The 27,856-nt window shown below is 56.6% G+C and overlaps 1 protein-coding gene across 7 annotated transcripts; it reads left to right on the forward strand.

The window, feature by feature from the left end:
* KLHL26 (kelch like family member 26) lies at positions 1-27,856 on the forward strand. 7 transcript variants are annotated; one of them, XM_070246693.1, is made up of 4 exons: positions 32-141; positions 7,488-7,737; positions 22,726-22,908; positions 25,108-27,856. In XM_070246693.1, exon 4 carries the CDS (start codon positions 25,112-25,114, stop codon positions 26,687-26,689), a length of 1,578 nt encoding a protein of 525 aa, XP_070102794.1. In that variant the 5' UTR covers positions 32-141; positions 7,488-7,737; positions 22,726-22,908; positions 25,108-25,111; the 3' UTR covers positions 26,690-27,856. The 7 variants fall into 7 exon arrangements, with proteins under 7 accessions (XP_023481289.1, XP_070102791.1, XP_023481291.1 ...); XM_023625521.2 differs by lacking the exon at positions 7,488-7,737 and having other exon boundaries at positions 1-141; XM_070246690.1 differs by lacking the exon at positions 7,488-7,737 and having other exon boundaries at positions 5-141; positions 22,726-22,902; positions 25,102-27,856.

Here is a 27,856-nt window from a genome sequence, read left to right on the forward strand (position 1 = left end):
GTCTCCTAGGTCGGCGCGCGCGGCTCCCGTCACTCGAACGCGCGGCGGCGGCGGCGGCGGGAAGATGGCGGAGTCCGGCGGCGGCGGCGGCGCTGGTGGCGGCGGCTTCGGCGCGGGCCCAGGCCCCGAGCGCCCGAGCAGGTGAGACCCGGCCCACAGAGTGGGCCCGCACCTACCCCGGGCCAGGGTAACCTGTGGGGAGTCCTGGGGTTCTGAGGGGCTAGGGAACGGCCAGGGCCGGCTCGAGGGTCTTTCCGGGGGACCAGGCTGCTGAGGCGCCTGCATGCGGCCCTAGGGACCTGAGGGGGCATTGAGGAGCATGTAGGTCTGAAGGGAAACCAGGGGCTCCTGCCTGTGATGGGGCCCTGCGGGAACTGGGGATGCTCAGGGGTCGCGGAGGCAGAGAGGGCCTGAGCAGGGGCCAAGCGCAGTCTTGAGGTTGTTAAGGCTCTCCTGGGGACTCTGAGGAGGAGACTGAGGGGAGCTTGGAGGGGCTGAGGCACAAGGCTTCCTGGGGGAGTGCTGAAAGACCCTCAGGTGTCTAAAGGTGGTCCTGGTTCTGAAGGCAAACCTGGGAGGGATGAGGGCTGTGGGAGGCTAGGGATAGGGGGCTCAAATGAACCTGAAGGCCTGAAAGAGGCCTAAGGGGCCTGGGAGAACCTGAGAGAGGCTGAGGGGTCCTGGGGGTCCCAGTGAGTCCTTATGGGCAGGGAGGGGTCTGAGGGACCTGGGGGATTGCAGGGGTTCTGAGAGGCTAGAGTGGGTCTTTGAGAGCCTGAGGATGGTGAGAGAGCCCTGAGGTTCTAAAGAAAATACAGGGAGGATCTATCCTTGGGGCTTCTCCCTACCATCCCCGTGGGATCAGATTCCCCCTCCTCAGGCTAAAGAACTTGAGGCAATGTCTGCCCCTCAGACCAAGGAGCCAGAACTCACCCCCACTTTGGTCAGAGGGAGGCCCTCTTTCCCTTTGGCTAAGTCCTGAGACTGGTTGCTTGAACACCAGATTGGCATAAAGAGTGTAGGTCTTTGTATGTGTTGTTCTGAGTTCTCCGAGGGGAAGAACACCTGCTTTAGGGAGCACGCCCTCCCTCCTCCTTCCCATTGTAGAACGCCAGCGTGGCCCAGACCCACCCCTCTCAGCCTCCCAGCACAGCCCGCCACCCTTGGATGGCCAAGGAGGAAATTTGGTGAGCTTACGGAAGCAAATGATTTCAGTCAATGTGATAAATGATGAAGTTAGTCGATACTGATGTGCTTTGGAGTCAGTCCTTGTCGTGGGGACCTGGGCTGGTGCTGGTAGGAAAGGCCTGAGGGCCCAGGTGGGTGAGTTGGGCTTTGGAGGCCTGCACTGGGGAGCAAGGAGAGATCAGAGGATTTGGGAAGATATTCAGGAGGTAGACTCAGAAGGACTTGGTGACCAGTCATGAAGTGGCAACATAAGGGAGAGAAAAGAAGGGACAGCAGACCCTAGGGCCTGTCTTGCGATGGGATAACCTGGGGCAAGGGTGAGGTATAGTTAATGACGTACCATACAATTCACTCATTTTAGCTGGACAGTTCATTGAGTTTTAATACATTTATAGAGTTGTGTACCCATGACCACAATCCAGTTTTCTAGAATGCATCCATCACCGCAAAGAGTTCCCTCTAGCCAAGTTGCAGTCAGCCCCGCTCCCAACTCCAGCCCCAGGCACACCCCGATCTGCTTTCTCTCTCTATAGTTATGCCTTTTTAGACATTTTATATAAACGGGATCATACAATACGTGACTTCTTATGTCCAGCTTCTTTCCCTTAGCAGAAAGTTTTTGAAGTTCATCCATATTGTCACAAGTATCAAAAGTTTATGCTTTTTCACTGCTGAGTGGTATTCCATCTTATGGATGGACACAGTTTGTTTATCTGTTTACTGGTTGAAAGACACTTGTGTTGCTTATGTTTTGGCAATTAAAAATAAAGTTACTGTGAACATCTGGGTCTGCATCTTCATGTGGACGTATACTTTTATCCTCTCGAGTACCGACCCAGGATGGAATGACTGGGTCCTACGGTAGGTGTAAGGTTTAACTTTTTAAGAAACTGCCAGGCTGTTTGCCAGAGTGGCTGCACCATTTTGCATTCCCATCAGCATTGTACGAGAGTTCCAGTTGCTCCCTGCCCTTGCCAACACTTGATATGGCCAGTGTTTAATATTAGCCATTCTAAGTGTGTGCTGGTATCTTATTTGCATTTTAATTTGCACTTCTCTAATACCTAATCCTGTTGAACATTTTTTCCTGGTCTCACTGGCTATTCGTATCTTTAGTAAAGTGTCTTTTCAAATCTTTTGCCCATTTTTAATTTGGGTTGTCTTCTTGAGTTTTGAGAGTTCTTTATATGTTTTGGAAACAAGTCCTTTATCAGATATATGATTTGCAAATATTTTCTCCCAGTCCCTGGCTTGTCTTTTCATTTTCTTTTCTTTTTTTTTTTTTGAGGAAGATTAGCTCTGAGCTAACATCTGCTGCCAATCCTCCTCTTTTTGCTGAGAAACACTGGCCCTGAGCTAACATCTGTGCCCATCTTCCTCTACTTTGTATGTGGGACGCCTGCCTTAGCATGGCTTGCCAGGCAGTGCCATGTCCGCACCTGGGATCTGAACCTGTGAACCCTGGGCCACTGAAGCAGAACATGCGAAATTAACCATTATGCCACTGGGCCGGCCCCTCATTTTCTTAATGATACCTTTCACAGGGAAAGAGTGTATCATTTTGATGAGGTCCTATGTTCTTTTATGGATCATGCTTTTGGTGTCATATCTAAGAAATCTTTCCTTTTTTTTTTTTGAGGAAGATTAGCCCTGAGCTATCTACTGCCAATCCTCCTCTTTTTGCTGAGTATGACTGGCCCTGAGCTGACATCCATGCCCATCTTCCTCTACATTATACATGGGACGCCTACCACAGCATGGCTTTTGCCAAATGGTGCCACCCCCACACCTGGGATCTGAACCGGCAAACCCCGGGCAGCCGAGAAGCAGAATGTGCGCACTTAATCACTGCACCACCAGGCCGGCCCCTAAGAAATCTTTTCTAAATGGAAGCACTTTTCTTTTTGCTGAGGAAGATTAGCCCTGAGCTAACATCTGTGCCAGTCTTCCTCCACTTTGTACGTGGGTTGCTGCCACAGCATGGCTGAGGAGTGGTGTAGGTCCACATCTAGGATCCAAATCCATGAACCCAGGCTGCTGAAGTGGAGCATACTGAACTTAACCCCCATGCCATGGGGCTGGATAGAGGCACTTTCTTAAAAGACGTCTTCCCCATTCCTGAGATGCCCATTTGTCCCCTTTCCTCCATCCCAGTGAACAGTCACTGTTGTCTGGAGCAACTGTTGGGCGGTCTTGTTCCTGTAGTGCTAGTGTAGAGAGAGGGGTGAGTTCCCCTAATATGGCAAGATGGAGCATACAGAAAGAGGATCAGATTTTGATGGAGATTGTGGCACACCATAGTCTTCCAAGGATCCTTTTGAGATGTGGAGGCCTTTGTAGCATTGTTCGTTTATTTGTTCCTTCATTTATTCCAAATGGCCCGGCCAGACCTCGTGCACAACCTGCCCGTGACTCATTCCTCTTTTTTTTTTTTGAGGAAGATTAGCCCTGAGCTAACTCCTGCCAATCCTCCTCTTTTTGCTGAGGAAGATTGGCCCTGAGCTAACATCCGTGCCCTTCTTCCTCTACTTTATATGTGGGACGCCTGCCACAGCATGGCTTTTGCCAAGCGGTGCCATGTCTGCACCCGGGATCCAAACCGGCAAACCCTGGGCTGCTGAAAAGCAGAACATGCGAACTTAACTGCTGCACCACCAGGCTGGCCCCTGACTCATTCCTCTTAATCCTTCCACATGCCAAGGTCATGGCCTCTCACAGCCTCTTGCCTGACCACCCGAGCTCAACTCGCCCCCAGAACACTTTTTCTGGTTACCTTATTCTGTTGTTTTTTTGAAATGCAACTTATATAACATAAAATTCAACATTTAAGTTGTACAATTCACTGGCGTTTAGTACATTCACAGAGTTGTGCAACTGTTACCTCTATCTAGTTCCAAAGCATTTCATCACCCCAAAAGGAAATCCTGTAGCCATAGCAGTCATAACCTATTTCTCCTCCCCCAGGCCCTGGCAACCGTTTATCTACTTTCTGTCTATAAATTTATCTGTCTCATAAATAGAATCCTGTAATATGTGGCCTTTTGTGTCAGGCTTCTCTCACTCTGTGTAATGTTTTTGAAGTTCACCCGCATTGAAGTGTGTATCAGTACTCCTTTCCTTTTTATGACTGGCTAATATTCTGTTTTGTGGACACACCACATTTTGTTTATCTGTTCATCAGCTCATGGACTATTAGGTTGGTTCCAGCTTTGGCAGTTGTGACTAGTGCTGCTGTGAACATGTGTGCACAGATTTTTTCTGAACACTTATGTTCAGTTCTTCGGGCTCTATACCAGGAGCAGAATTGCTGGATCACGTGGCTGTTGTGTGTCCTTGATTGCACTATCATCACCCGACCTTTCTTGGTGTATTTATTTGGGGAAATGCCTTGAGGGTGGAAAGCATGTTTGTCTTGTGCCATCCTATGTGCCTGGAGGATGGCCCACATGGAGGAAGTAAATGTTCAACAAACATGGCTGGGAGGGAGGGTGGATGGAGGGATGGAGGGATGGGTGTGGGAAAGCTCTCCAGGGCTTGCAGTCTGGTGGGTGGGCAGTCCCTTGTATGGGATCGGGTCTGTCCCTTGCCTTCTTGGGGAGACTTGTGGTGCTGTCAAAGGCTGGGGGGAGGCTGGCCTAGTCTCTGAGGCTGTTTTCCAGCCTGCCAGGAGGGGCCTGCATCTGCCTTTTTGTCCCATGAAGGGTTTTGTCATTTGGCCAGGGGTGGGGGTGCTTCCTGTTTCCCCCTTGGCCCTTCCAGTGGTCCCACAACTCAAGAAACTGTCCTCAGGAGGGACTGCGGTCCACCCCCCCCCCCCAAACTGGCCCCAGTGTTACATAACTTGTTTGTTCCAACTTCTCTTTTCTGCAACCAAGGGGGAAAAAAGAAAGAGAAAAGGTTATTCTCCTTCTTTCCTATCTCGAGGGATCAACAAAAAACCCGTTGCCTAGTAGAGGTGGTTGTTAATGACTGAGCAGAACCTCTGGGATGGGATGGATGGAGCGTGGCCGCCTCGGCCGGGGGCTTGCAGAGGGGAGGTGGGGTCTTAGTGGCAGGCTCACTCGCACAAAAGACACTTGTTCTCCAGCGGGCCCCCTCCTAGCTCCACCTCAGGCCCTCTGCCGGGTCCAGCTCCTGGAGGGAGAGGAGGTTTGCGGCCACACGGGGTGTTGGGAGGGGGAGGTGGAATTCTCGGGAGAGTCGCACCTCCCCAGCTCAAATTCCATCGCTGTGAGGTACCCGGCTGGCCGGCCGAATTCCGCAGGAACCTTCTCGCCACAGAGACTCTTCAGACGTTGGGCCTTTGGCATCCTTGCTCCTCAGCCCATCTTCCCTAAAGGTGTCTGGACGAGGCCCAGGCTCGCTGACTCACACTGCTCTTGGCGGGTGAGGCGGGGTATCTGAGGGAGGGACATGCCGGCCACAGGTGTTTCCGTGGGAAGTCATGGCTGGGATGTAGCGTGAGTGGGTTTGGCACAGTTCAGCCGAGGCATCTGCTCCTGGCTTGGTGGTCTTTGCTTTTTTAAACCTTCTTAACAAGCCCTCTCTGGCTATGCCCTAGATTGTCTTCACTAAGCCCCAGGGTTCTGGAGGAGTTCAGCCCCGAACCCCTGTGTGAAAGACTGGGGGACAGTTTGCCCTTCTGAGAAGATTCTTGTTCTTCTGGCCTGTCCTCTTTTCAGCCAGGAGGGGGGCTGAATTTCACCCTTCAGAGATGGGGACTCGTCTCCTCCTGTTGGGAATTCTAGGAGATCAGGTGCCTCATCAGACCCACGTGTGTCTGTAGTCCCTCCTTCTGGTGAGCGGGTGGCCCCACATTCTTGCTGCACACCTTCGGTGTCTCTGTAACCCTCTATGTGTTAGATTCCTCGTCTGGGAAGTGGGACCCAGGGGCCCACTGGTCAGGGTAGCAGGGAAGAAGTGAGCTAGGGTGAGGGCATCCAGCTCCTTGCACGTGTGTCTAAGTGTTAGTGTGGAGGTGGTGATGTTGCCCTGTGGTCCTGATGCTGTCAACGTTCTGTCCACTGTGCCTGTGTGGGCCGAGAGGGGATCCGAGGGTGTTGGCAGGTCTTGCTGACAAGTCAGTGTGGCAGGTGGGAAAAAGAGAAAGTTGCTGTCTTAGTCCGTTTGTTCTGCTGTGACAGAGTACCACAGACTGGGTGGCTTATAAACAACAAAAATGTATTTCTCACAGTTCTGGAGGCTGGAAGTCCAAGATCAAGGTACTGGCAGATTTGGTGTCAGGTGAGGCCACTTCCTGGTTCATAGTCTGTGTCTTCTCACTGTGTCCTTGAAGTATTGGGGGGGGGGGTTGTCTAGGGAACTCTCTGGAGTCCCTTTTATAGGGGCACTAATCCTGTCATCAGGGCTCCACACTCATGACCTAATTACCTCCCAAAGGCCCCACCTCCTAACTCCATCACAGTGGGGATTAAGTCTCAACATATGAATTTTGAGGGTACACAAACGTTCAGTCTATGGCAATTGGCCTGAGTAGTTGGGAGGATGGTGGCACCATTTCTTGGTGGCCATGAGTGGGAAAGTGGCAGGGGCAGTAGGGGTATGGAGCATGTAAAGTCTGAGCCACTTCTGCAACATCAAGAGGGCAGATCCCACTGCTTGAGCCCAGCATCCAGGAACAGAGTGTGCTGGATCACCTGCCGGGCATTCGGGTGGGGCCAGTTGAGTCTGGGACAAGCTGGAGGGAGTGCTGGGCTGGAGGTGCGTGGGGGCCAGGCCATCAGCTCAGCTCCTCCTGCGGTAGTGAGACATTACGTTCCTCACCTCCTGGCTGACGGGGTCCCCCGAGCTCATGATGTGAAATTGCTCTGGAAACTGTACACTTCACCCCGAATTGTGCAGCATGATTGTCTCACAGCTGTTTCGCCTCCACCTGGTAGCTGCAACCCCTGGGGACGGCCTTCTTGTCGTCTGCCATAATTACTGGGGTAGAAATTTTATTAGCCTCCGCTATCATCGCGCCGTCTCCAGGGAGCCCACATGGTATGTCATCCCTCTTTCCTTAGGCGGGTATTTTTTATTAACGATCTACACGGGAGAGCTGAGTGAGGCCAGGTCTGGAACTTTGCGTCTCTGTGCCCCTAGATGCTTTAATGGTGCGGCTTCCTCTACATTCCCACCCTTTGGTCTTAGGGGATGTTTCAGACTTGGGGCTGAAGGCCCTGGAGGAGAAGAGGGGAGGAGGGGATGGAGAGGAGAGGGAGGAGGGGCCCAGAGAGAATCAATTCACTGCCTTGGGTGACATCCTGGCATCCCTGGCTCTTTTCTCCTCTGGCCAGGACTCACTGGACACGTTTCTCCTCCCCTGGTGGCTGTTGCGTGCCTCCTGTGTGCCTGCCGTTGTGCTGGGTGCTGCGCTGTGGCCCAGGACAGATGGCCCTGCCTGCGGGACTCGGGCGTGCCGTGGGAGTCATTGAGACAGCGCGCAGTCATTTCCCTACGCTGGCTGTGCGTGACCTGGAGTCCAAGGTGGAGGTTCCTGGCCTTCTTGGGAAGGTGCCCACAGCCTCCTCCCGAATGAGTCTACAGGTCAGCATCAGCAGTGGGTGGAGGGGTCTGTAGCGGCAGAATGTTTTCTGGGCACGTGCACGTTCTGAAGAGGGAGGAGCCTGGTTTTTCAGGGCTGGGGGGCGGTGGGCAGAGAGGAGTGAGAGAGGGTGGGAGGGAGGAGACAGGGAAGGGGTAGGCCTGGGAGCCGGTGCAGGGTTTGAATGAGTGGGCACCTCTGTCAGATTCGTGTTTTGGAAGGATCCCTCTGGCGAGAAATGAGGGGCTTGGACCAAGGTGGGGGCTGTGGAGATAGTGAGGCGGGCTTGGGTTTTGGGAAGATTTGAAGTTGAACTTATGCAACATGCTGACCAACGGTGGCAGTTGGGCAGGGAGTCACTGGCTCTCAGGTTTCCGCCATGGACTGAGGGGTGAGTGCTGGAGCAGGACCCAGAGCAGGGGAGGTGAAGCCCCGCTTGGCCTGAGAGGCTGCAACTGCCTGTGAGCATCTAGTGGAGATGGGGGCAGAGGTGCTCATCTGGCCTGGAGGGCTCACAGTCCCACCTCTGTTTCAGAGGCCCTCAAGCCTCTCCTTGCTCGAGGGCCTCAGGTCTTCCAGAGTGGAGGAGTGGTCCCAGGAATGTCCTTCCTCCTGAGAAAAGGCCTTGGTCTAGTCATAGCTGCCCCCAGAGGTCTCCCCAGTTTAGATTCTGCCCCCCAACTCTGAGCTTTGCCCTGAGAGCACTCACCACACACACTTCTTTGCTCTCTCCTCCTCATCTGTTGGCACATTGAGTTGGTTCCACCTTTGAGCCGTGTCTCCGTCTGGCCCCTCCTTGTACCTCCTCCTCCTCCCAACATCTGCCCTTGCCCTCCCAGCCATTGTCACCCCACTCCAGCTGGTGGGACCCCCGAAGGCAGGCATCAGACCATGCCGTGCCCCCGCGCCCCCCCGCCCCCCCACCGCCTGACACCTGCGGGGGGGATTCCTCATTCTCAGACCAGAATCCACTTCTCCATATGAGCCCCCGGCCCCCACAGTGAGCCCCTGCCCAGCCACTGGGCCTCTCCTCACTTTTGGAGCCCGGCTGGTCTCCAACAGCATGATGGCACTGCTCCTGGCCCTTTGACCCACTCTCCTTGGCTGGAGTGCCCTGTCCCAGTGCTTTGCACAGCTCCAGCATTGCCTCCTTCAGGCCTAGCTGCTCTGTCCACCATGGCCCTGCCGCCTGCCCCTCCACCCTGTGCTCATGGTACGTTCTGTGTACTCAAGAACTTGTGTCCCCTAGAAGGTGCTCTCCCTGAGGGCAGAGCTTCGCCATGGTGGCTCTGATTTGATCCAGTAAATACCCCAGACGTGGTCTGTGATAGGTTTGCGAGGGGAGCTGGCCCGACCTAGAGGCTTCTGGAACAGCCCTCCACGGCCCTGCCGGGCAAGGGTCAACCTTCTCCTCCTTAGTGACAGGGTCCAGGTAGAGAAATGGAAATTCACAGGCATGTTGTCAGTGAATCAGCCCATTAGAGAGAAGCCGGTGAACAGTACCCTTTGATGCAATGTGCATCATTTAGTTAATGAACAGGATCTTAGTGCTGTGTGTTGAAGACGGGAAATGGCCTGCAGCTCTCCCTGTCCAGCTGCCTGCAGCGGGAAGTGGGGGCCCGGCCCACTGGGTCCCCAGCGCGGCAGACCCGCCCTCCTCCTGTGGTAGCCAGTCCACAGCTGTGCAGACGAGCTCTTAACACTTGTTAACCCTGAGTCTCCAGTCCCTTCCTCCTCTCTGGCCCCTTCCCATTTCTCTCCAGAGAGGGCTGCTCAGAATTCACAGAACTTGCCCCCCACGGCCAGGAGAGCCTTTCCCTAGCATTCCTCCTCTGCAGAGTGGGTTTTGGGGCACATCCAGTGTGATTTCGGACCTCTCACCGAGCAGCCGAGCGGCTGATCTCCTCCCTGCACCACCTCGCTGCACACTGAAAATATTGTGACTCGGGAGGAAGTAACCAGAACCTTTGGGGAATCGCAGACCTTTCCTGTGAGGGAAGCAGCTTCCGGAATTGAACACGCTTGGCCTGGAGGAAATCTTGAGGAGTGGACCTTTGGGTTTTTAAAGGCCTCGAGGGGGATCCCTCGAGGATCAGGCTGAAGATGTTTTCTGAAGCCACAACTGCGAAATTCCACAGGGGTCAAAGATGGGATAGGGCGGGCAGGAGCGGGCTGGGCTGGATATCCGGAGAGCTCTCCTCTCAACGGGATGTTAGAATTTGAAGCAGTCTGCTGAAGGAAGCAGGAGCCGGGAGAAGTGATCACCCGGACTCTTCTGTGACTGGAGCTGCGTAGGGCATTCACCTGAGGCAGGGTTTAGGAGGTGGCAAGGTGCCCAAGAGGTGACAGGCGTGTAAGGGAGCCCCACTGAGGACCCCCATGGCAGCCTCCATATGGAAAACTTTGAGGATTGTAGTTAAAATCTTAACCGTGTGCTTGCCTTGGTGAAGGCTGGTCTCTCCCAGAAGGGCTCTTGCTCTCTCTCTTTTCTCTCCCATTCTGTCACGCAAGGAGGTAATTGCAGCCTGCCCGTGTGCCCGTAAGGCAGGGCGGTTGGGAGCACACAAATGTTTATGCTCCACGTGAGTCACTTGCATAAACGATTGGTGGTGTTTTCCTTGCTGAGGCTGATGGCATTGGGCCGCCCTGCAGCTCCAGCCTTAGGCATGCTTCCAGCATTTTAGCATTTAGAGTTGCTGAACTTTCGAAGTGGGGGGTGCGGGTAGCTTGCTGACCTTTCACAGGGAGCTGACTGTCTCGTCACAGGCATGTGGGGCTCAGGCTGAGTATGGCCACTGCCCTCTCCTCGCAGATTGCCCAGCATGGCCTCCTTGTGCCCCTCGCCCCTATCCCTGGGGTAGGAAGGGTGGCAGCTGGAGAAGCATTAACTCCACTGTGGTTTTTCCAGAGGCTCATCTGGAATATGGTGGACGGGAACCCCGAATCTGAGGCTTCTGACATTGAAGGCCCCCTTTGGTTATGAGAGCCAGAAACTCAGCTCACTGCCTACAGTTATGAAATAAGAATTCGTTATTCACGTAAAAAAAGTTAAGGGAGAGTTTTAGGTATGTTGAGATTCAGGGCTCATGATTCCCTTGGAATCTGTGACTCCCATCTCTCAGCTCTACCTTCCTTCTTGGCTGGGCAAGGTGACCATCCAGCAACCCGAGGGATAAGGCGAGTCTCCATTTTGGGAGCTCCAGCAAAAGTCCCAGGGAAGGTTCTGATTGGCTCAGACGGGTCCATCCCGCATCCTGGGACCAATCAGCCTGGCTCTGGGCCTGGGAGATTCTGGATAGCCAGGCTGGGTCATGAGTCTCCCTTTTCAGCCCAGGGGTGGAGTCTTCTGATCCCCATCGTTGGGGCTGAGACTGGAGAATAGGAGGTTCCCTGAGGAAAACAGGTGGCCCTTATCAGAAGCAGGGAGGTATGTCAGTCCCTTCTAAAATGAAGATATTCAGGACAGGCTCCTTCTGTTACCTTATTTTGTGCTGCTGTTGGAAGGGCCCCCCGAGCCATCCCCACATCTCTGTCTTCCTCTGACTGGCCTAGCACCACTGGGCATGAGCACATGCCATTTGGCGGAACTGTCCCTTTAGGGGCCTCAGCACCTGCCCTGCCAGGGGAGGCAGCCAGGCTGGGCCTCCACATGCTGGAATTTGGCAGTGCTGGAATCTCACTGGGTTTTCGAGCAGTGCTTTGGGGCCGTGTAGTCATGCACCTACTTGCCTGGCCTGCAGAGTGAAGGGGTTTTGCTCGGTCAAGTGGCCCCATCTCCAAGCCCAGTGTAGTGGGGATAATGTGGGGGGATGGGCTCTTGTTGGGATCAGCCTCATGTCAGTGGGTGGGAATGAAACAGGCAAAGCCTCAGCCTGAGACCTGCCCACCAGTCTGCCCCTGCTGCCCCTGGCATGGTGGCCCCGGCTGGGCCTTGAGGGCAAGGAAGGCCATGGGAGAGACCTACTTCGAGAAGCCTCAGAGGTGAAGGTGGTGAAGGAGCACGGAGGAGCTGGTGGACCTGGGAGTGTGGCATAGGGAGGAGGGTTAGTGGGGTACAGAAGTCAGCCCTTCAACACAGAGACTAGTGTGAGTAAAGTGTAGACACCACACGTCCCAGAGAGAATCCTGCCAAGGGCTTCCTAGTTGAGCCCAGTCAAAGGATAACATACCCAGTGCCAGGACTTATACCGGGAGGTCACATGGAGAGGGTGAACAAAGCAGATATCTGCAGCCAGCAGAGATATAAGTCAGGTGCCAGCCAATGTTGCCACCTAGCAGCCGTCCACTTGCCACATCACCTATCCATCCACTCACCCACCCACCCATTCATCCATCCATCATCCATTCACCCATCTATTTGTCTGTCCATCATCCATCTATCCGTCTACCCTTCTATCATCCACTCATCCACCCAGACATCCAGCTATCCAGTTGACAAGCATGTATGAGCTCTGAGCACATGCCAGGCACGGTGACAGGTGCCAGAACACAGCAGGAGACAGAATCCACCCAGCCCTGCCCTGGTGAGGCTTCTGTTCCAGCCTCAGGGGGATAGACTGGAAATAGACAGATGGTGTCCCAGACAGAGCGATGAGCAGGGAAGACAATTAGAACTGGGTTGGGGGTCAGAGAGGCATGAGAGCCTGGGCAGGCCCTCCCAGCATGACCCTGCAGAGTGAGGTTACCTATCTCGTAGCAGCTGGAGGGTCAGTGGGACAGTCCGCACCCTTGCCCTGGCCGGCACTGAGGAGCCATGTCCTGCCCTTGCTGCTGTCCAGCTCCAAGTCCACCTCCAAACTCGGCGTCCCTGGTGAGCCATCTTAGCTCTCCCAGCCTTAGTCTCCTCATCTGCATCATGGAGGTGATCATGGGTCCACCCACCTGGGGCTATGAAGGGTCTGGCCAGGCCTGTTGTGTGCTGAGTGGCCTTGGGTGGGTGCCTGAACCTCTCTGTGCCTGAATGTCCCCGTCTGTAAGATGGTAATGATAGTGGTATCCCCCTTTCTAGGCTGCCCACTGAGAGGTGAGCTGGGAGCCAGGTCTGTGTCTCCCCAGGCCACAGCCCTGCATGGAGGGGGTGCTCACTCACCAGGACGGGCAACGGCAGGGGGTACCATGGAGGCAGAGCTTGCTGCTGACGAGGGAAGTGAGGTCTGGGTGTCTTCTTTCCTTCTTCCCAGCCTTGAGAGGTGGCTAGGGTTGGGCAGGTCTGGGATTGGGGGCACGCTGCTCACAGGGTCCTCCTCTCCTTCAGTAGTAGCCAGACCCCCATGCATCCTGGACTCTCAGGGGTATTGCTCAGAGGCTGGAGTGAGGGCGCAGAGCTAGGGCAGGAGGTCATGGACCAGCTCTAGGGCCACTGGGCTCCTGGTGATCCCTGAGGAGCGAGGCTGTGGAGAGCCATGGTGGGGGGCTTAAGCAGGGGAGTGATGGGGTCTGACGTTGCCTTGCGTTGGTGGGAGGACAGGCTCTGTCTGCAGAATGTTCCACTCTGACCCAGTGAGTATTTGGGGCGCACAGGGATCTGTGCAATTTGTCCCCATCCCAGAAGGGCAGGGCCGCTGAGCTGGCAGGGCCTGCCTTGAGTGGAGTGGGCACCCCGCCCAAGGCTCTGTGCACCCGGGATCTTGGGTGGGCCTCAAGGTTGGCTCACCTAGGTCTCATCGTGGGGCTGGTGATGTGACCCCACCTGTACTCCCAACCCTGCTAGGTTTGCCTCTCCAAGACAGGAGCAGTGGCTTCCCTCACCTCACTAGGTCCTTGCGAGGATTCACGATGGTTCTTTCGAGGTGAACGTGGGTTCCAGAACCTGCCTGCCTGCCTGCCCTGCCGCGCTGCCCTTTCAGCCCTCAGCCTCCCTGGCTGGCTGTCACGTGGGGGCTCTCAGGGAGGTGCCAGCCCCAGGTGCCAGGAGGTTGCATGGTTACCTCCTGCTGGGCACTGCCTGAGACCCCCTCTGATCTGTTACCCTATCACTGTCTAGCAGGCACAGAGCGACAGGAGCCACGGATGTACATTAGGGGATGGTTCCAGACAGTGATGCCGTGAGGAAGATGAGGCGGGCAAGTGCAGCCCAGGCTCCTTCACAGAGCTTGGGGAGGGCATCTCTGCGGGCAGCATGGTCCTGGGGCAGGCTGCAGTGGGCCCGGCTGTGTCCACAGCCCAAGGATCTTGCAGGAGGGAGAGTGGATGGGAGGGAGGGGGTGAGGAAAAGCCATCTGCCCTCCCAGGACACACACAGATCCGTCCACGGGGTGCACACACTGACCTTGAGCCTGGGCATCCAGTTTTAAATTATCACAGAAGATGTAGGAGAATAACCACCGTGATGACCAAGAGGGAGAAATAAAGAACTTAACTGCTGCTGCCTGTGGAGAGACCAGGCTCGGGGGACATGGGATCTGGGGCCCTGGCCGGGTTTTCTTTCTCTCTCTCTCTGTCTCTCTCTGACTCTCTGTCTTCCTCTGGGTCTCCCCCCGCCGGTCGATGTCTCTGTGTCCCTCTCTGGATCTCTGCCCGCTTTCTCTGGGTCTCTCTTCCCCCTGAGTCTGTAAGTGGTTTGGTGTCCAGGCCCGCCCGGACACTGCTGTGGGGACTCTCATCTGCTCCTGGGCTGCTCGCTTGTCCACTGAGAAGCCCCAGTCTTTGGTCTGCTCCCTGGGAGCCCAGGGAACAAGCCCTGCTGGAGAACTGCTGGCAGGCATCTTGGCAGGAGCCGCCCCTTATCAGGAGGGGGAGCCCCAGGAATGGGCCTACTGCGCCAGGGGGTGAGGAGGGTGGGGCCGGCCTTGGAGGCAAGCAGTCCCAAGAGAGCGTGCTGACGTGAGCGTGGGGGCCGCTGGTCTGCCTGAGCGTTTGAGGGCCAGTGCGAGGTGCCAGAACGCGGTGACTCTATCCTTTGGGCTGGGAGCACAGTACCCGGAACTGTGAAATATTGTGGGAACCATGGCAACAGTGGCTCGAGGGTGTCTGCCTTTGTGGGGTGTGTGGGACCCTGGCTCTGATGCATCTTTTGTCCATGAAGCTGCGTGCCCAGGAGCCAGCGCCATAGGCTTGGCAGAGCCAGCAGGCTGCAGTGTAGTGAGAAGTAGGGGCCAGCACTGGAGCTGCCTGCAGCTGTGGGGGCCGTGCTGGGCCTCGGTTTCCTGTCTTGAAGGGTACACTTGGTGCACGGACCTCCTGGGCTGGTGGGGATTCATGAGGTTGCCTGTGAAGAACCATGCCGAGCGTGTGCTCCGTCAGTGGGCCTGCCTTGTGAAGGATCAGAGGTGGGTGGGAGGGGGAAGGCAGAGAAGTTTCCAGTGTGGCTGGAGGACAGGAGGTAGGGGCGTGGTGGTATGTGAAGTAGAGTGGAGAGGTGGAGCAGCCGGCTGCAGCGCTTCTCCATCTGCAACTCTGGAGCCTGAGTCCCCCTGCATTCTGGGCCTCTGTCCTCCCACCCTGGGCCTCTGCCCTACCCCACTCTGGGTCTCTGTCCCACTCCATGCTGAGTCTCTGTCCTCCCTCTATGCTGCGTCTCCGTCCCTCTCTCCATTCTGGGTCTCTGCCCCCCTCCATTCTGGGTCTCTGACCCCCCTCCGTTCTGGGTCTCTGCCCCACCTCTGTTCTGGGTACTTGTCTCCCGTCTATTCTGGGTCTCTGCCCCCGCTCCATTCTAGGTCTCTGCCCCCGCTCCATTCTGGGTCTCTCTCCCCCCTCTCTCTGGGTCCCTGTCCCCCAAAGGGCAGCGTTTTCCTTGCTGATGCACCTAAGACCGTGGGGCCCAATGGCCTAGAGCTCCCTCGTACGGCATCAGCCGGGGCGCGAGCCAACCAGCTGTGCTGCGCTGCTGTGCTCCATCGAGCCACATGGACAATAAAACCAAAATTGGCTTTGAAAGTGGAAGTGCTCTCCGTTTTGAGGGGAAGTGAGGGAATTTGCATGTCAGAACAGTATGTTAAAGGGGCAATACTGTCAGACTCTGTTCTGGCCTGAGCTTTGGGCTCCATGTGGGGGTGGGACAGGACTTTACAAAACCCCAAAGAAATGTTTCCATGAAATTCTTTTTTGTTCTTGCCTTTTCCTTTTTTTTTTTTGGACATTCCAATGAAAAGAACTGTTCTGGGGCTTCAGATGTCTCCTGTAGGGTTGGGAAACTGACCGTGGAGATCAGGGCCAGCGGCCAGGCAAGGGCAAGAGGAGGCGAGCGCCCACCCTGCTGGGTGTTGCTCCCCTGGGAGCCCCTGCTTCCACCACGGGCCCCATCACAGAGGCACTGGGGCTGCAGTGGGTGTGGCTCTGTGCTTTCTGTGGCTTCCTCGACTAGGCTGTCCTGCCTTGGGCTAGGACCCCCCAAAGCAGACCCTGAGGCGAGGACTCCAGCCCATGGTGTGTTTGAGGGGTGACTCCACCAAAGAGTAGAGGTGGGAGGGAAGGAGCCCCCACAGAGGGGGCCAGCGATGAGCCCGTGACAGCATAGGCAATGGCCTCGGCCAGCTGGAGACCCCCAGGAGATGGCAGGGATCCTGCCACAGGTGGTCCACCTGGGACATTTATCCCACCCAGTCCCACTGGATGTCAGCCCCTGCGCAGGAAAAGCCATGAGGGAGGCAGTGGCCATGTCCCCATGTCCAGCACAGGCTTGGGCCTGGTTAGGGGTGCCTGATGACTGCTGGGGGGATGTGGTGCAGGGGAAGGGGGTCAGGACGGCCCCGAGCTCAGGCCAGGCCTGCAGGGGGCACGTGTGGCCCCTCAGAGGCCAGATCCAGGCCAAGGGAGCAGCCGGGGCGGCAGTGAGCGGCCTCCAGAGACGCCCCGGCCCGGCTGCTGACGCACTGGCTCCAATGACTCAGTGCAGTGACCATGGCTTGGGTGGCCGTCTGGAGACTCGGACTGGCTCAGGGCTGCCGCCGCCGCCTTCCTGGGGGCCCATGGCCCCACCGTGCTGGCCGCCCCCTGTCTGGGCTGGCCTGAGTAATGGGTCCTTCCCTTAGTCATCGGTCCCAGGCCCAGCCCTCCCTCCTTCTCCTGCCCACCGCCGCCCAGCCAAGCCTCTCTCTGTCCAGGCTGGGGACTCTGGCCCCTGCTGGCTTTTTCTTTTCCTCCCTGAGCTCCCCAGAGGGTGTGAGGTGTGTGTGAAGGTAGTGGTGGGGGCTTCAGGGCCAGTTGTCCCATCTGTGAGATGGGAGGAAGGAAACAGCCTTGTGGGGTGCTGTGAGCCTTCCTGGGGGCACCAGGAGGAGGCCTAGGGGAGGGGGAGGTGTGGGTGGAAAGGGGCTGCTTCCTTCCTGCCCAGTGCTGCTCTGGGCCCCACACCTTGTGAACAGCTAGCCCCTCAGTGGGCTTGGTTGGAGTTTCTGGGCTGGGGCCTCCTAACTCCCACATGGGAGCATGGCCTCCATGTTCAACTGAAGGGAGTTCTTTGTTGGAAGGTACCATAATTCTCTTCACCCCCTTAAAGGGTGTTTAGCTCATTTCCCATCCTCAGTCCCAGAAACAGTATTTGGTGAATATCTTCATGCGTCTCTCACCTTGTATGTGTGAATATATCTCAGATAAATTCTAGAATTAGACTTGCTGGGTTGAGGATGTGAGCCTTTAGAATTTTGTTAGGTCTGCCAAACTGCCTTCCTAGAGGTTGTCTCACTTCACACTCCCACTGGGAATGGACATGAGCGTCTGCTGCCAGACAGCCTGATGACTCTGCCCACCTGAGGAATGATGCTACTTCCTTGGCAGGTGTACTTCTCTTATTGTGAGTGAGGCTGCCACTTAGGTTGTTCCAGCCAGCTGTGCTTCCTTGCCTATGAACTGTCAGCCCACATCCTTTGTGCACCTTTCTGTGAGTGTAAAGGCTTTGTATTGATTTATTGGTGCTTTTTATATATGGAGGACCACAGTAAATGTATGTCCAGGGACTGAGCAGCCCCAGGATGAAGCTGTCCCTGGTATGGAATCTTAAATGTGTGCGTGCATGCTAGTCCCCAGGGCTTAGAGAAAACAGTGGAAGTCCCCCTTCCCTGCCTTGCAATTCGAGGAACTTCTCAAAAAATCAAGGCCAGCTGAAAGCAAAATGCCAAATGCCTGGTGGGTCTGTACACAGGATCTGTGAGGCAAAGTGTCCATGGAGAGGCCAGCCAGGCTCCCTTGGCACCTGCCGTGTGCCAGCACTCTGTGGGCAGTTCCAAGCATCAGCTTTCCAAACACCCAGCCCTGTTTGAGGGCACACGAGTGGCTCGTACTGGTGACACTGGGATGTAGACCCCCAGTGGACCTTGCTGCCTCCCCAGCCCAAAGGGAAGCAGAGGAAAGTAGGTATGTCTGTGGTCCCTTTCTACCAGGAGGTGATCGGGGCCAGGGAGCCTCACTGCAGCCCTGTGACATCTGTGCTCCTGGCCAGCCCCATCTGACAGCTGAGAGAAAGAAGACCCAGAGACAAGGGAACGTGCCTGAGTCACACAGCTGGCCGATAGCAGGGCAGGGGTCAGAATCCCGCTCTCTGCTCATCACACCAGATGCCAGAGCCTGGTGAGGCCAGGGCTGTGGTACAGCCCAGCCCAGGCAGGCTTCCTGGAGGAGTGAGTCTCACTGAGCTGCATCTCCTAGACTTTGGGTCCTGGCCCGACCCCTAGACACTCCACTCAAGGCCAGGCTCTGGGTTTAGGCGACTCTAGGGGATCCTGGTGACGAAGGCGGCACGCTGGTGCTGTCCACACTGGTACTTGGACCTGCCGAGTCCAAGTCTGTGTCCTATGCAGTCCCTGGCAGTTCACACACACAGTGAAGTTGAGACTCACCTCTTCTCTGCCTCCCTCTCCTCCTGTCCCTGAGAGGGAGGCTCTCAGGGGTCACACCAGCTGTACTTGACCCCCGGGCCACTGTGCTGCACAGAGAAGGTGGAGCACCTGGCGCCAGGCAGGAGGGGCCTGTAGTGGTGGGGAAGGCGGTTCTGCACACTGTCGGGTGCAAGCAGGGCCCCAGGCGGGGCTGCAGGGATGGGGTTGGCTTCCCAGGGCAGGCCCTTTGTGGAAGCCTGGCCTTCGGGGCTGGCATCCAGGATGCAGCCAAACTCTCTGCTCCAGGGAGAGGCTGGCGTCACTGTTTAACTGTAGGGCTGAGGGGAGAAGTTGGCGACACCCCCGCTTTCTGGCCTCCATACCTCTTTGTCCCCGGCTCGTGTCCCCTCTCCCTGGGGAGCTCACAGCTGCAGCGTGAAGCAGCTTCTGGACAGTTTGACCACTTTTGGTCCCCATTCCCTGGACAGTGTGCCTGGTGAGGGCAGGGCCACTCCATCTTGTTCACACTGTGTCCTTGCACCCGCGAGCAAGGGATGACAGGCTGATAAAGCCAGTGAGGCCGATGGGTGGGGTGGGGAGTGGGGACAGGCCTGAGGGCCTCAAAGGTCTTTGGAGACTCGTGCAGGATACAGCCCTGGCTCAACGGCCAGAAGACTGTTGGAGGGTGTTGGTGAGAGGATACAGCGAGGCCCCGTCCCTGGAGAGGTTCCTGTAGGGGCTGTAAAGCAGAGGGCAGCCCTGGCCAGAGGGTGGGCACACTTTGAGGCCCTTTGAATCCTAAGGGTTCGGGAACCAATGACATTCTCTTCATGATCTTCAGAACTTGGGTCCATCGTGGGGTCTTGGGAAACTGGAAGAGCAGAGACTTGGGTCACAGCAGTGGCCTGGTCAATCAGGATGGGCTGGATGCAGTGGCACTGGCTGCCCAGTACTGGGGAGAGCAGGGGGCCGTGTGAGGTGGGTGTCCCCTCCACCTGGTGGGGAGCAGTGACTGGGCTGAACTAGAGACTTGGGGTCCTCCTGCATCCGTTTCCTTCCCTCGCTCTGTTGCCTTCAAGAGGGCTGTGCACCCAACCTTCCAGGCAAACCCTGGGTCTGGCTGCCAGCACCCCAGGCACCCCAGCATCGCCACCCCAGACGACCGTGGCCCTGGGCTCTGACTCACCTGTGTTTCTGCCTCCCAGGAGCAGGCAGGCTTTCCACCAAATGCAAGCCGTGTTCTCCCATGTCGGGTCCCCACACCTTTGGGACCCTGAGCACCTTGCAGGCCTGTGGTCGGTGCCTGGGGCCCTGCAGCCCCTCTGCTTATCAATTAGTTCAGCCCCCTTTCCTGAGGCTCTCTGAAGGGCCACTGAGGTGGGCGGCCTGTGCGTGGTCAGGGATCTCCTGTAGGCAGCAGCTACCTCCCTCGATTGAGCACCATCTGTGTGCCTGTGCTTGGCATCAGCTCCTTTACCCCCGGGAGTGTTCTGGGAGCTGGTGGGCAGTGGGGGCCGAGCAGCCTTCTTTCTCCTCCTGCTTTCTTGGAAAGACCGATGCCCACATTCCTGTGCCTCATTTGTGGGCAGGCATCAGTTCCAGGAATGGGAAAGCAAGTTCCAGAGAGCTGGAGGCTGTGGGGAGAGAGCAGAGTGCTTGGGAGGGTGGCCTTGGCCCAGGGCAGAGCTGGGTGTGGGCTGAGAGAGTCCTGGGGCGCTTTTTGACCCCACAGGGGCCTGATTCTGGAGCTGTTGGCGTGTCCCCTCCTGTTGGGTTTGGAGGATGAAGGGATGTATAGGGCCTCTTGAACCATTCATTCACTGATGCATTATACAGAAGTTTTCTGAGATGAAACAGCAAAGGGAACAGGGGCAGGAGGGGAGGGGATGAGGGTGTGAGTTGGGGGATGGGGGCCTGACCAAGGAGGGCCTTATATACTCTGAGGTGCTGGGGGTCATGGCAGGGTTTTACACAGGACCTAAGAAAGCTCGATGTCCTTTCATTTTGTTTTGTTTTTTTATTGAAGTGAAATTCACATAACATAAAATTCACCATTTTAAAGTGTACGATTCAGTGGCATTTAGTGCTTTTATGGTGTTGTGCAACCACTACCTCTGTCTAGTTCCAGAACACTTTCATCACCCTGAAAGGAACCCTGTCCCCATGAGCAGTCACCCCCACCCCTCACCCCCCCCCCCCCCAGCAACCTCCAATCTGCTGTGTGTCTCTGGATTTGCTTGTTCTGGGCATTGCATATAAGTGGATCATACAACATGTGGCCTTTTGTGTCTGGCTTTCTTCACTTAGAAAAATGTCTTCAAGGTTCTTCCATGTTGCAGCATGAATCAGCTTCATTCGTTTTTTATGACTGAGTAATATTCCATTGTGTGCGTACACCACATTTTGTTTATCCACTCATCTGTTGATGGGCGTTTGGGTGGTTCCACTGCTCTCCTTTCTAAAACTTTATTTTTATTTATTTTTTTCTGTATTTTGTTTTCTTTCTTTCTTTTTTTTTGAGGAAGATTAGCTCTGAGCTAACATCTGCCACCAATCCCCGTCGTTTTGCTGAGGAAGACTGGCCCTGAGCTAACATCCATGCCCATCTTCCTCTACTTTATATGTGGGACGTCTGCCACAGCATGGCTTGACAAGCAGTGCTTAGGTCTGCACCCAGGATCCAAACTGGCGAACCCCAGGTCGCCAAAGCAGAATGTGCGAATTTAACCACTGCGCCACCAGGCTGGCCCCTAAAACTTTGTTTTTTATTCTAAAACGACCTTTGCCTCCTGAATCCTCATTTTGAGGCACAGGGATCTCTACTTGTCCCCGTCTTCCTGGCAAGCTGCCCCTACAGGTAAACCCATGTTCTTAGGGCAGAAATTCTTGGTTTTGTGCCTTTCCCACAATTTGCTATGTTTCCCCCCTATGTTGACCATAGGGTGACAGGAAGATCCCATGCAGCCTGCTGTTCCCCAGATCCGAGTTCAAATCCTGCTGCGTGCTCTTGTAGCTCCAGGGCTGTGGACGAGCCACTTGCTGTTTCACTGTCCCTGGAAGGTGAGACAGGCCTTTCCCTCAAGGTGGCCACTGATTGCAGCCCAGAGCCAAATTCTTCTGAAGATGGCCAGAGTGACTTTGTGGTCGTGTGGCTGCCCTCCCTTGGGGTGGTGGGCACAAGAAGTGGGCTGGGCAGCTGTTGGTGTGGCTGGGCCTTGAAGGCTGGCCCCTCCTGGGGGTGGTGTTCCCTCTCCCCCAGTGAAAGGCTGGCCCATGACACCCCGGTCCGCAAGGCCCAGTGCTGCCTGGGAGGCTGCAGGTCATTGAGTTCCTTCTCTGTACTGTGCTGTGGCTCTGTGCAAGCACCTTAATCCCACTCCGCCCTCTGCAGGGGAGAGGAGGTGGGTTTACCCGTGGGGGCGGCTCACTGGGAAGGGGGACAGCAATGTGATGCAGAGAGTCCTTCACCTCAAAATGAGTGTTCAGGAGGCACTTTTAGAATGAAAAATAATGGAATAAAGTTTTAAAAAGGGGAGGAGTGGAAGCAACCCAAATATCCATAGATGATTGAAGGGATAAAGAAATGTGATCCATCCACACAATGGAATATTACTCAACCATAGCAAAGAATGAATCTCTGACACATGTTACAATGTGGATGAACTTCGAAAGCATCATGCTGAGTGAGAGAAGCCAGACACAGAAGGCCACACAGTGCGTGATCCCATTTATGTGAAAGGTCCAGAACAGGCAAATCCCCAGAGACGGAAGGCAGATCAATGGGTGCCAGAGGCTGGGGAGGGGGATGGGGAGTGACTGCTCATGGGGATGGGGTTTCCTTTTGGGGTGATGGAATGTTCTGGAACTAGATAGAGATGATGGTTGCACAACATTGTGAATGTACTAAATGCCACTGGATTATTCACTTTAAAATGGTGAATTTTATGTTATGTGAATCTCACCGCAATTGAAAAAAAAAGGGCCAGCGTGGCCTCCAGGTTCTTATGAACCCCTCCCGTTTCACAGGCGGCAAATGGAAGCATAGAGGCTGTGTCCACTGCCAGGCGAGTTAGTGGGCAGCTGGCAGGTGTGGTCAGGATTCAGGTCTTGTTTCTGCTTCTCAGGCTGGTTCTGGCGATTTCGCCCACGCCTGGGGCACCTTCAGAGCCTGCCCGTGGGCGGAGACCAGACAGCCCTGAGGCCTCTGAGCCACACCCCATCCCTGCTCTCCCACAGCCTGGCCGACAAGAACGGAGCCCTCAAGTGCACCTTCTCAGCCCCCAGCCACAGCACCAGCCTCCTGCAGGGCCTGGCCGCTCTCCGCGCCCAGGGCCAGCTCCTGGACGTTGTGCTCACCATAAACAGAGAGACCTTCCCCGCACACAAGGTTGTCCTGGCCGCCTGCAGCGACTACTTCAGGTGAGCAGGGGCCCGGGGCAGGCTGGAGAGCGCCCGCCCTTCTCAGAGGGAGCCCTCTCAGGGCCAGCCAGCCAGGGATGGCTCTGGGCAAAAGCAGCTGGTGTTGGCCAAATGTCCAGTAAACCTGCAGGTTTTTCCAGGTTTGCAGCTTTATTCAAACTTGTTGTGGAAGTTCTGCAGGCAAATGGGATATGCCCGAGAGTCAGAGGTGGCATGTGGGTATCCAGTTAGCAGCTTCTACCCTGAGGGTCACCAGATTTTCATTCTGGCAGGGCTCCTCCAGGTTTTCATTCTGAGCCTTTGTTTGACAGCTGTATGTGTCAGACACTGTTCTAGGCCTCAGGGATCCAGCTGGGATAGGACAGGCACTTGTCCCTGCTCTCATGGCACCTGACCTCAGGCCGAGGGACAGGAGAGTCTTTCCAGTCCCCATGTGACAGGGGAGGCCTTGCTGGGTGTACGGGTCAGTCCGCCACCAAGGCCCTTTCCTAAAAGTTCCTTCCCTGTGCCCGGCTGGGTGGGGGCACTGGGGCCCCAGGAGCAGGGCCAGGGGCCATTCTCCTTGCCAGCTGGGGCGGTCATGGGCTGGGGATGGTCTCCCTCATTTTCTTGGTGACCAGGTGGCAAGCATCCTCCTGCCAGGTGGCGACCCCACCAGAGAGAGCTGGGGGCCATCCTGAAAGTTGTTCTCTAGCCCTGCTTCGCCAGTGGTGGCAGAGATGCCGCTGCCCACCGTCTCACAGAGCCCCAGCCCAGGCGCAAGCCGCGGGCTGCATGCTCTTCCAGCCGAAGTGCTTTGCCTGGTGCGCCCCCCGGCTGCCCGCCCCGTGGGCTCAGTGAGGCCGTTCTGGGGAGTCGGAGCGGCCAAGCCATCTGGGGCGCCGCTTCTATTTTTATTCTGGATTTGGGGACGGGCGGGCCGGCCCAGCCAGAAATGCCCTTTAAAGGCTCCTCTGCGCTGGCATTGCAGCTGGCAAGGCCTTAAAAGGCAAAGCTCCCTCCCGTCGCCGTGACTGCCTCTGCCTTCGATGGGCTGAGGGGACTCGTGGGGACAGGAAGGGGCAGCGTCTGGGGGGTGGCAGTGCGCTGCCCTGGAAGGCCTTGTTGCTCCGCGTGGAGGATTGGGCGGTTGTTAGTTGGTGCCCCCACAGCAGCACCAAGCTCAGCTATCCCTGCTCTGGGGCCTGAGCCCGGCCCACGCTGGGTGTGCGATGGGGGACGGGCATCCGCTGGGTGAATGGACGAGTGAAGTTCCCTCCCCTTAGTCAGCCGTCACGATGAGTGCTGTCGGCAGTTGTAGTTGTGATGAAGTGCCAGCTTGCTCCATGAGAGGAGCCTCCCATGCACCATCTTCTAGAACCTCCCACAGACTCTGAGGGGGCACTGGGGTTCTCACCCCTTTTCCTGGTAGGGGGCCCCCGAAGGCCATAGGGGGCTGTGACCCAGGTCTTGTGTGTCTCACTGGTGCTCACGTTAGCGCCTGCCACATTAGAGCAGGACAGCATGGCTGACAGAGCTGGGGTCATCACTGGAGGTCTCAGGATGGGCTGGGGCTCCTGTGGGCCATTCTCGGGGGAGCTTCACTGACCTCCTTGGCATCTCTCTGGAGATGGCAGTGACACAGCGGGGCCCCCTGATGGGCATTCCCACCTGGGGGCCCTAACTCCCTCCCCTTCCCTGTGTGACAGCAGCTGAGACCCAGGCTGGAAAGTGGAGCTGCCTGCCCAGATGAGCGTGCCGCTGAGGGCTGGGCTCTGTGCACAGGGGTGCTAGTGCCTTCGGGTCCCCGCCTTGTCGCCTCAGCTTTCTGCAGGTGCGGTCTTCCAGGGCCAGGCGCCAAGGCAGGGCTGGAGACCTGTCCCCAGAGCCAAAGCCAAGGTGTGGTCTCCTCTTGTATAGCCACACCTGTCCCTACATGAGCGACCCCTGGCCCCCACCCTCCAAATCAGCTGGGCCCCAGCCATGTACACCTCCGGGTGAGGCCAGGTGGGGCCTCTTGTGGAGGGGCACAGTGGGGACTTGCTGTTGGTAGGAAGATGCATGGTTTAGAGTGGATTCAAAATCTTTTCTTTTTTACATGTCTTTAAAGAGCATTTAGTTCTCCTCCCCACCCACCCTGCTATCTGGGGCCAGGCTGGTCTGGGCCAACCATGATGCTCCTCAGCCGCCCAGAGCCCACACTCTGTTTCCCACCTTCAGGGCCATGTTCACGGGTGGTATGAGGGAAGCGAGCCAGGACATCATCGAGCTGAAGGGTGTGTCAGCCCGTGGCCTGCGGCACATCATTGACTTCGCCTACAGTGCCGAGGTGACTCTGGACCTGGACTGCGTGCAGGACGTGCTGGGCGCTGCGGTGTTCCTGCAGATGCTGCCCGTGGTGGAGCTGTGTGAGGAGTTCCTCAAGGCTGCCATGAGCGTGGAGACCTGCCTCAACATCGGCCACATGGCCACCACCTTCAGCCTGGCCTCACTCAAGGAGTCGGTGGACGCCTTCACTTTCCGGCACTTCCTACAGATCGCCGAGGAGGAGGACTTCCTGCACCTGCCACTGGAGCGCCTCGTCTTCTTCCTGCAGAGCAACCGGCTGCAGAGCTGCGCCGAGATCGACCTGTTCCGTGCTGCCGTCCGCTGGCTGCAGCACGACCCGGCCCGGCGGCCGCGCGCCAGCCACGTGCTCTGCCACATCCGCTTCCCACTCATGCGGTCGTCGGACCTGGTGGATAGTGTGCAGACGCTGGACATCATGGTGGAGGACGTGCTCTGTCGCCAGTATCTGCTGGAGGCCTTCAACTACCAGGTGCTACCCTTCCGGCAGCATGAAATGCAGTCTCCGCGCACGGTTGTGCGCTCGGATGTGCCCTCGCTGGTTGCCTTTGGCGGCACGCCCTACACTGACAGCGACCGCTCTGTCAGCAGCAAGGTGTACCAGCTGCCTGAGCCCGGTGCTCGCCACTTCCGCGAGCTCACGGAGATGGAGGTGGGCTGCAGCCACACATGCGTGGCCGTGCTGGACAACTTCGTATATGTGGCTGGGGGCCAACACCTGCAGTATCGCAGCGGCGAGGGTGCAGTGGACGCCTGCTACCGTTACGACCCCCACCTGAACCGCTGGCTGCGCCTGCAGGCCATGCAGGAAAGCCGCATCCAGTTCCAGCTGAATGTGCTGTGTGGCATGGTGTATGCCACGGGCGGGCGCAACCGAGCTGGCAGCCTGGCCTCGGTCGAGAGGTACTGTCCACGGCGCAACGAGTGGGGCTATGCCTGCTCACTAAAGCGCCGCACCTGGGGCCACGCGGGCGCCGCTGCCGGGGGCCGCCTCTACATCTCAGGTGGCTATGGCATCTCGGTGGAGGATAAGAAGGCCCTGCACTGCTATGACCCGGTGGCCGACCAGTGGGAGTTCAAGGCGCCCATGAGCGAGCCCCGTGTGCTCCATGCCATGGTGGGCGCCGCTGGCCGCATCTACGCCCTTGGGGGTCGCATGGACCACGTTGACCGCTGCTTCGATGTGCTGGCCGTGGAGTACTACATGCCTGAGACGGACCAGTGGACCAGTGTGAGCCCCATGCGGGCTGGCCAGTCAGAGGCTGGCTGCTGCCTGCTGGACAGGAAGATCTACATCGTTGGGGGCTACAACTGGCGCCTCAACAACGTGACAGGCATTGTGCAGGTCTACAACACTGAGACAGATGAGTGGGAGCGCGACCTGCACTTCCCGGAGTCCTTTGCAGGCATCGCCTGTGCCCCCGTCCTGCTGCCTCGGGCGGGGACCAGGAGGTAGCTCCCGGGGCCCCTGGCATGGCCTCTGCTGTCTCTGCGAGAGGCTTAATGAGCACATGTCTGGGCGAGAACCATGGATGTCTTCTCCCCCGGGTTGGCCTCGTGGGGCCTGCCTGTTGATAAGGTCCCTCTTTCCTTCCTGAAGCAGATCTTGGCTCAGTGCCCGCTGAGGCTGTCTGCCAGCAATGAGGCCAGTGTGTTGTGGCAGCAAATTCGCACCCGAGGCGGTTTCCTGGCTGTGCGTTGTCCTTGCTCCTGGGGAAATTGGGGCTCCTTAGGGTGGTGTTATGTGGCTTTGCCCCGCTTCTCTCCCCTCCCACAGCCTGGCTGTCTTAGACATTCAGATGTGAGCTCATTAACACGACCTCAAATCCGTGGTATGCAACTCGCCTCACTCCAGGTTTATGCGCCTGTATTTTTTCAAATAAACGCACCCCAAATCTCTGTAACATATGGACCTCTGGGAGTGGAGAGGGGGCTCAGAAGCTCCCACGTGCTCCATAAGCCTGAGCTGCTGGGGTGAGAGGGGCCCCAGAAGAGGGTCCGCACGCTTCTCCATTTCTATCCTTGGTCCTCACACCTTCAGGATGTTCCCTTGTCTACTTTCAGGAGCAAAAACACAGCCAGCTCTCAGCTGACAGGCCCCGGGCCTTCCATTTGGCACTGGGCGTCTCATGGGCCCTTCATGAAGACTGGGCCAATGCCCCTGTCCCTGTCCCTGGGCCACAGTTGAAGGGGATGCCAGCTTCAGAATCTCGCAGTGCATCTGCATTCCACAGGTCTGTCCAGTGACTTTTATTTCTTGCCATCTGTGCAGCCCTCTGTTCCCCCATCACCCTGTGTTCAGGTTGACGAGCCACTGGGCCTGTGCCCACCCGGCGTGGGAAGTCAGGCGGGCCGTGAGGCCTCTCACTTCAAGGGCTTCAAGGCATTTCCAGCTCCATTTGTTTTGGTTCTGTTTTGCTTTTTTTTAAGAGGCCAGCACCACTATCTTATAGATGGGATTTGTACCCTTGGGACAACTTAAAGTGTCTCTTCTGCTGCTAATGGACGATTGATGTCGTGTCTCTGTGACCCACTTGCCGTGTAAAGAATTAACCTCGTACCTTAGCAGACGTCGTCTCCTAATATTTTCTTTTTATTTAATAAAAATATTATGGTGAAAAGA

The sequence above is a fragment of the Equus caballus genome, chromosome 21, assembly GCF_041296265.1.
Source record: "Equus caballus isolate H_3958 breed thoroughbred chromosome 21, TB-T2T, whole genome shotgun sequence".
Lineage (NCBI taxonomy): Eukaryota > Metazoa > Chordata > Mammalia > Perissodactyla > Equidae > Equus > Equus caballus.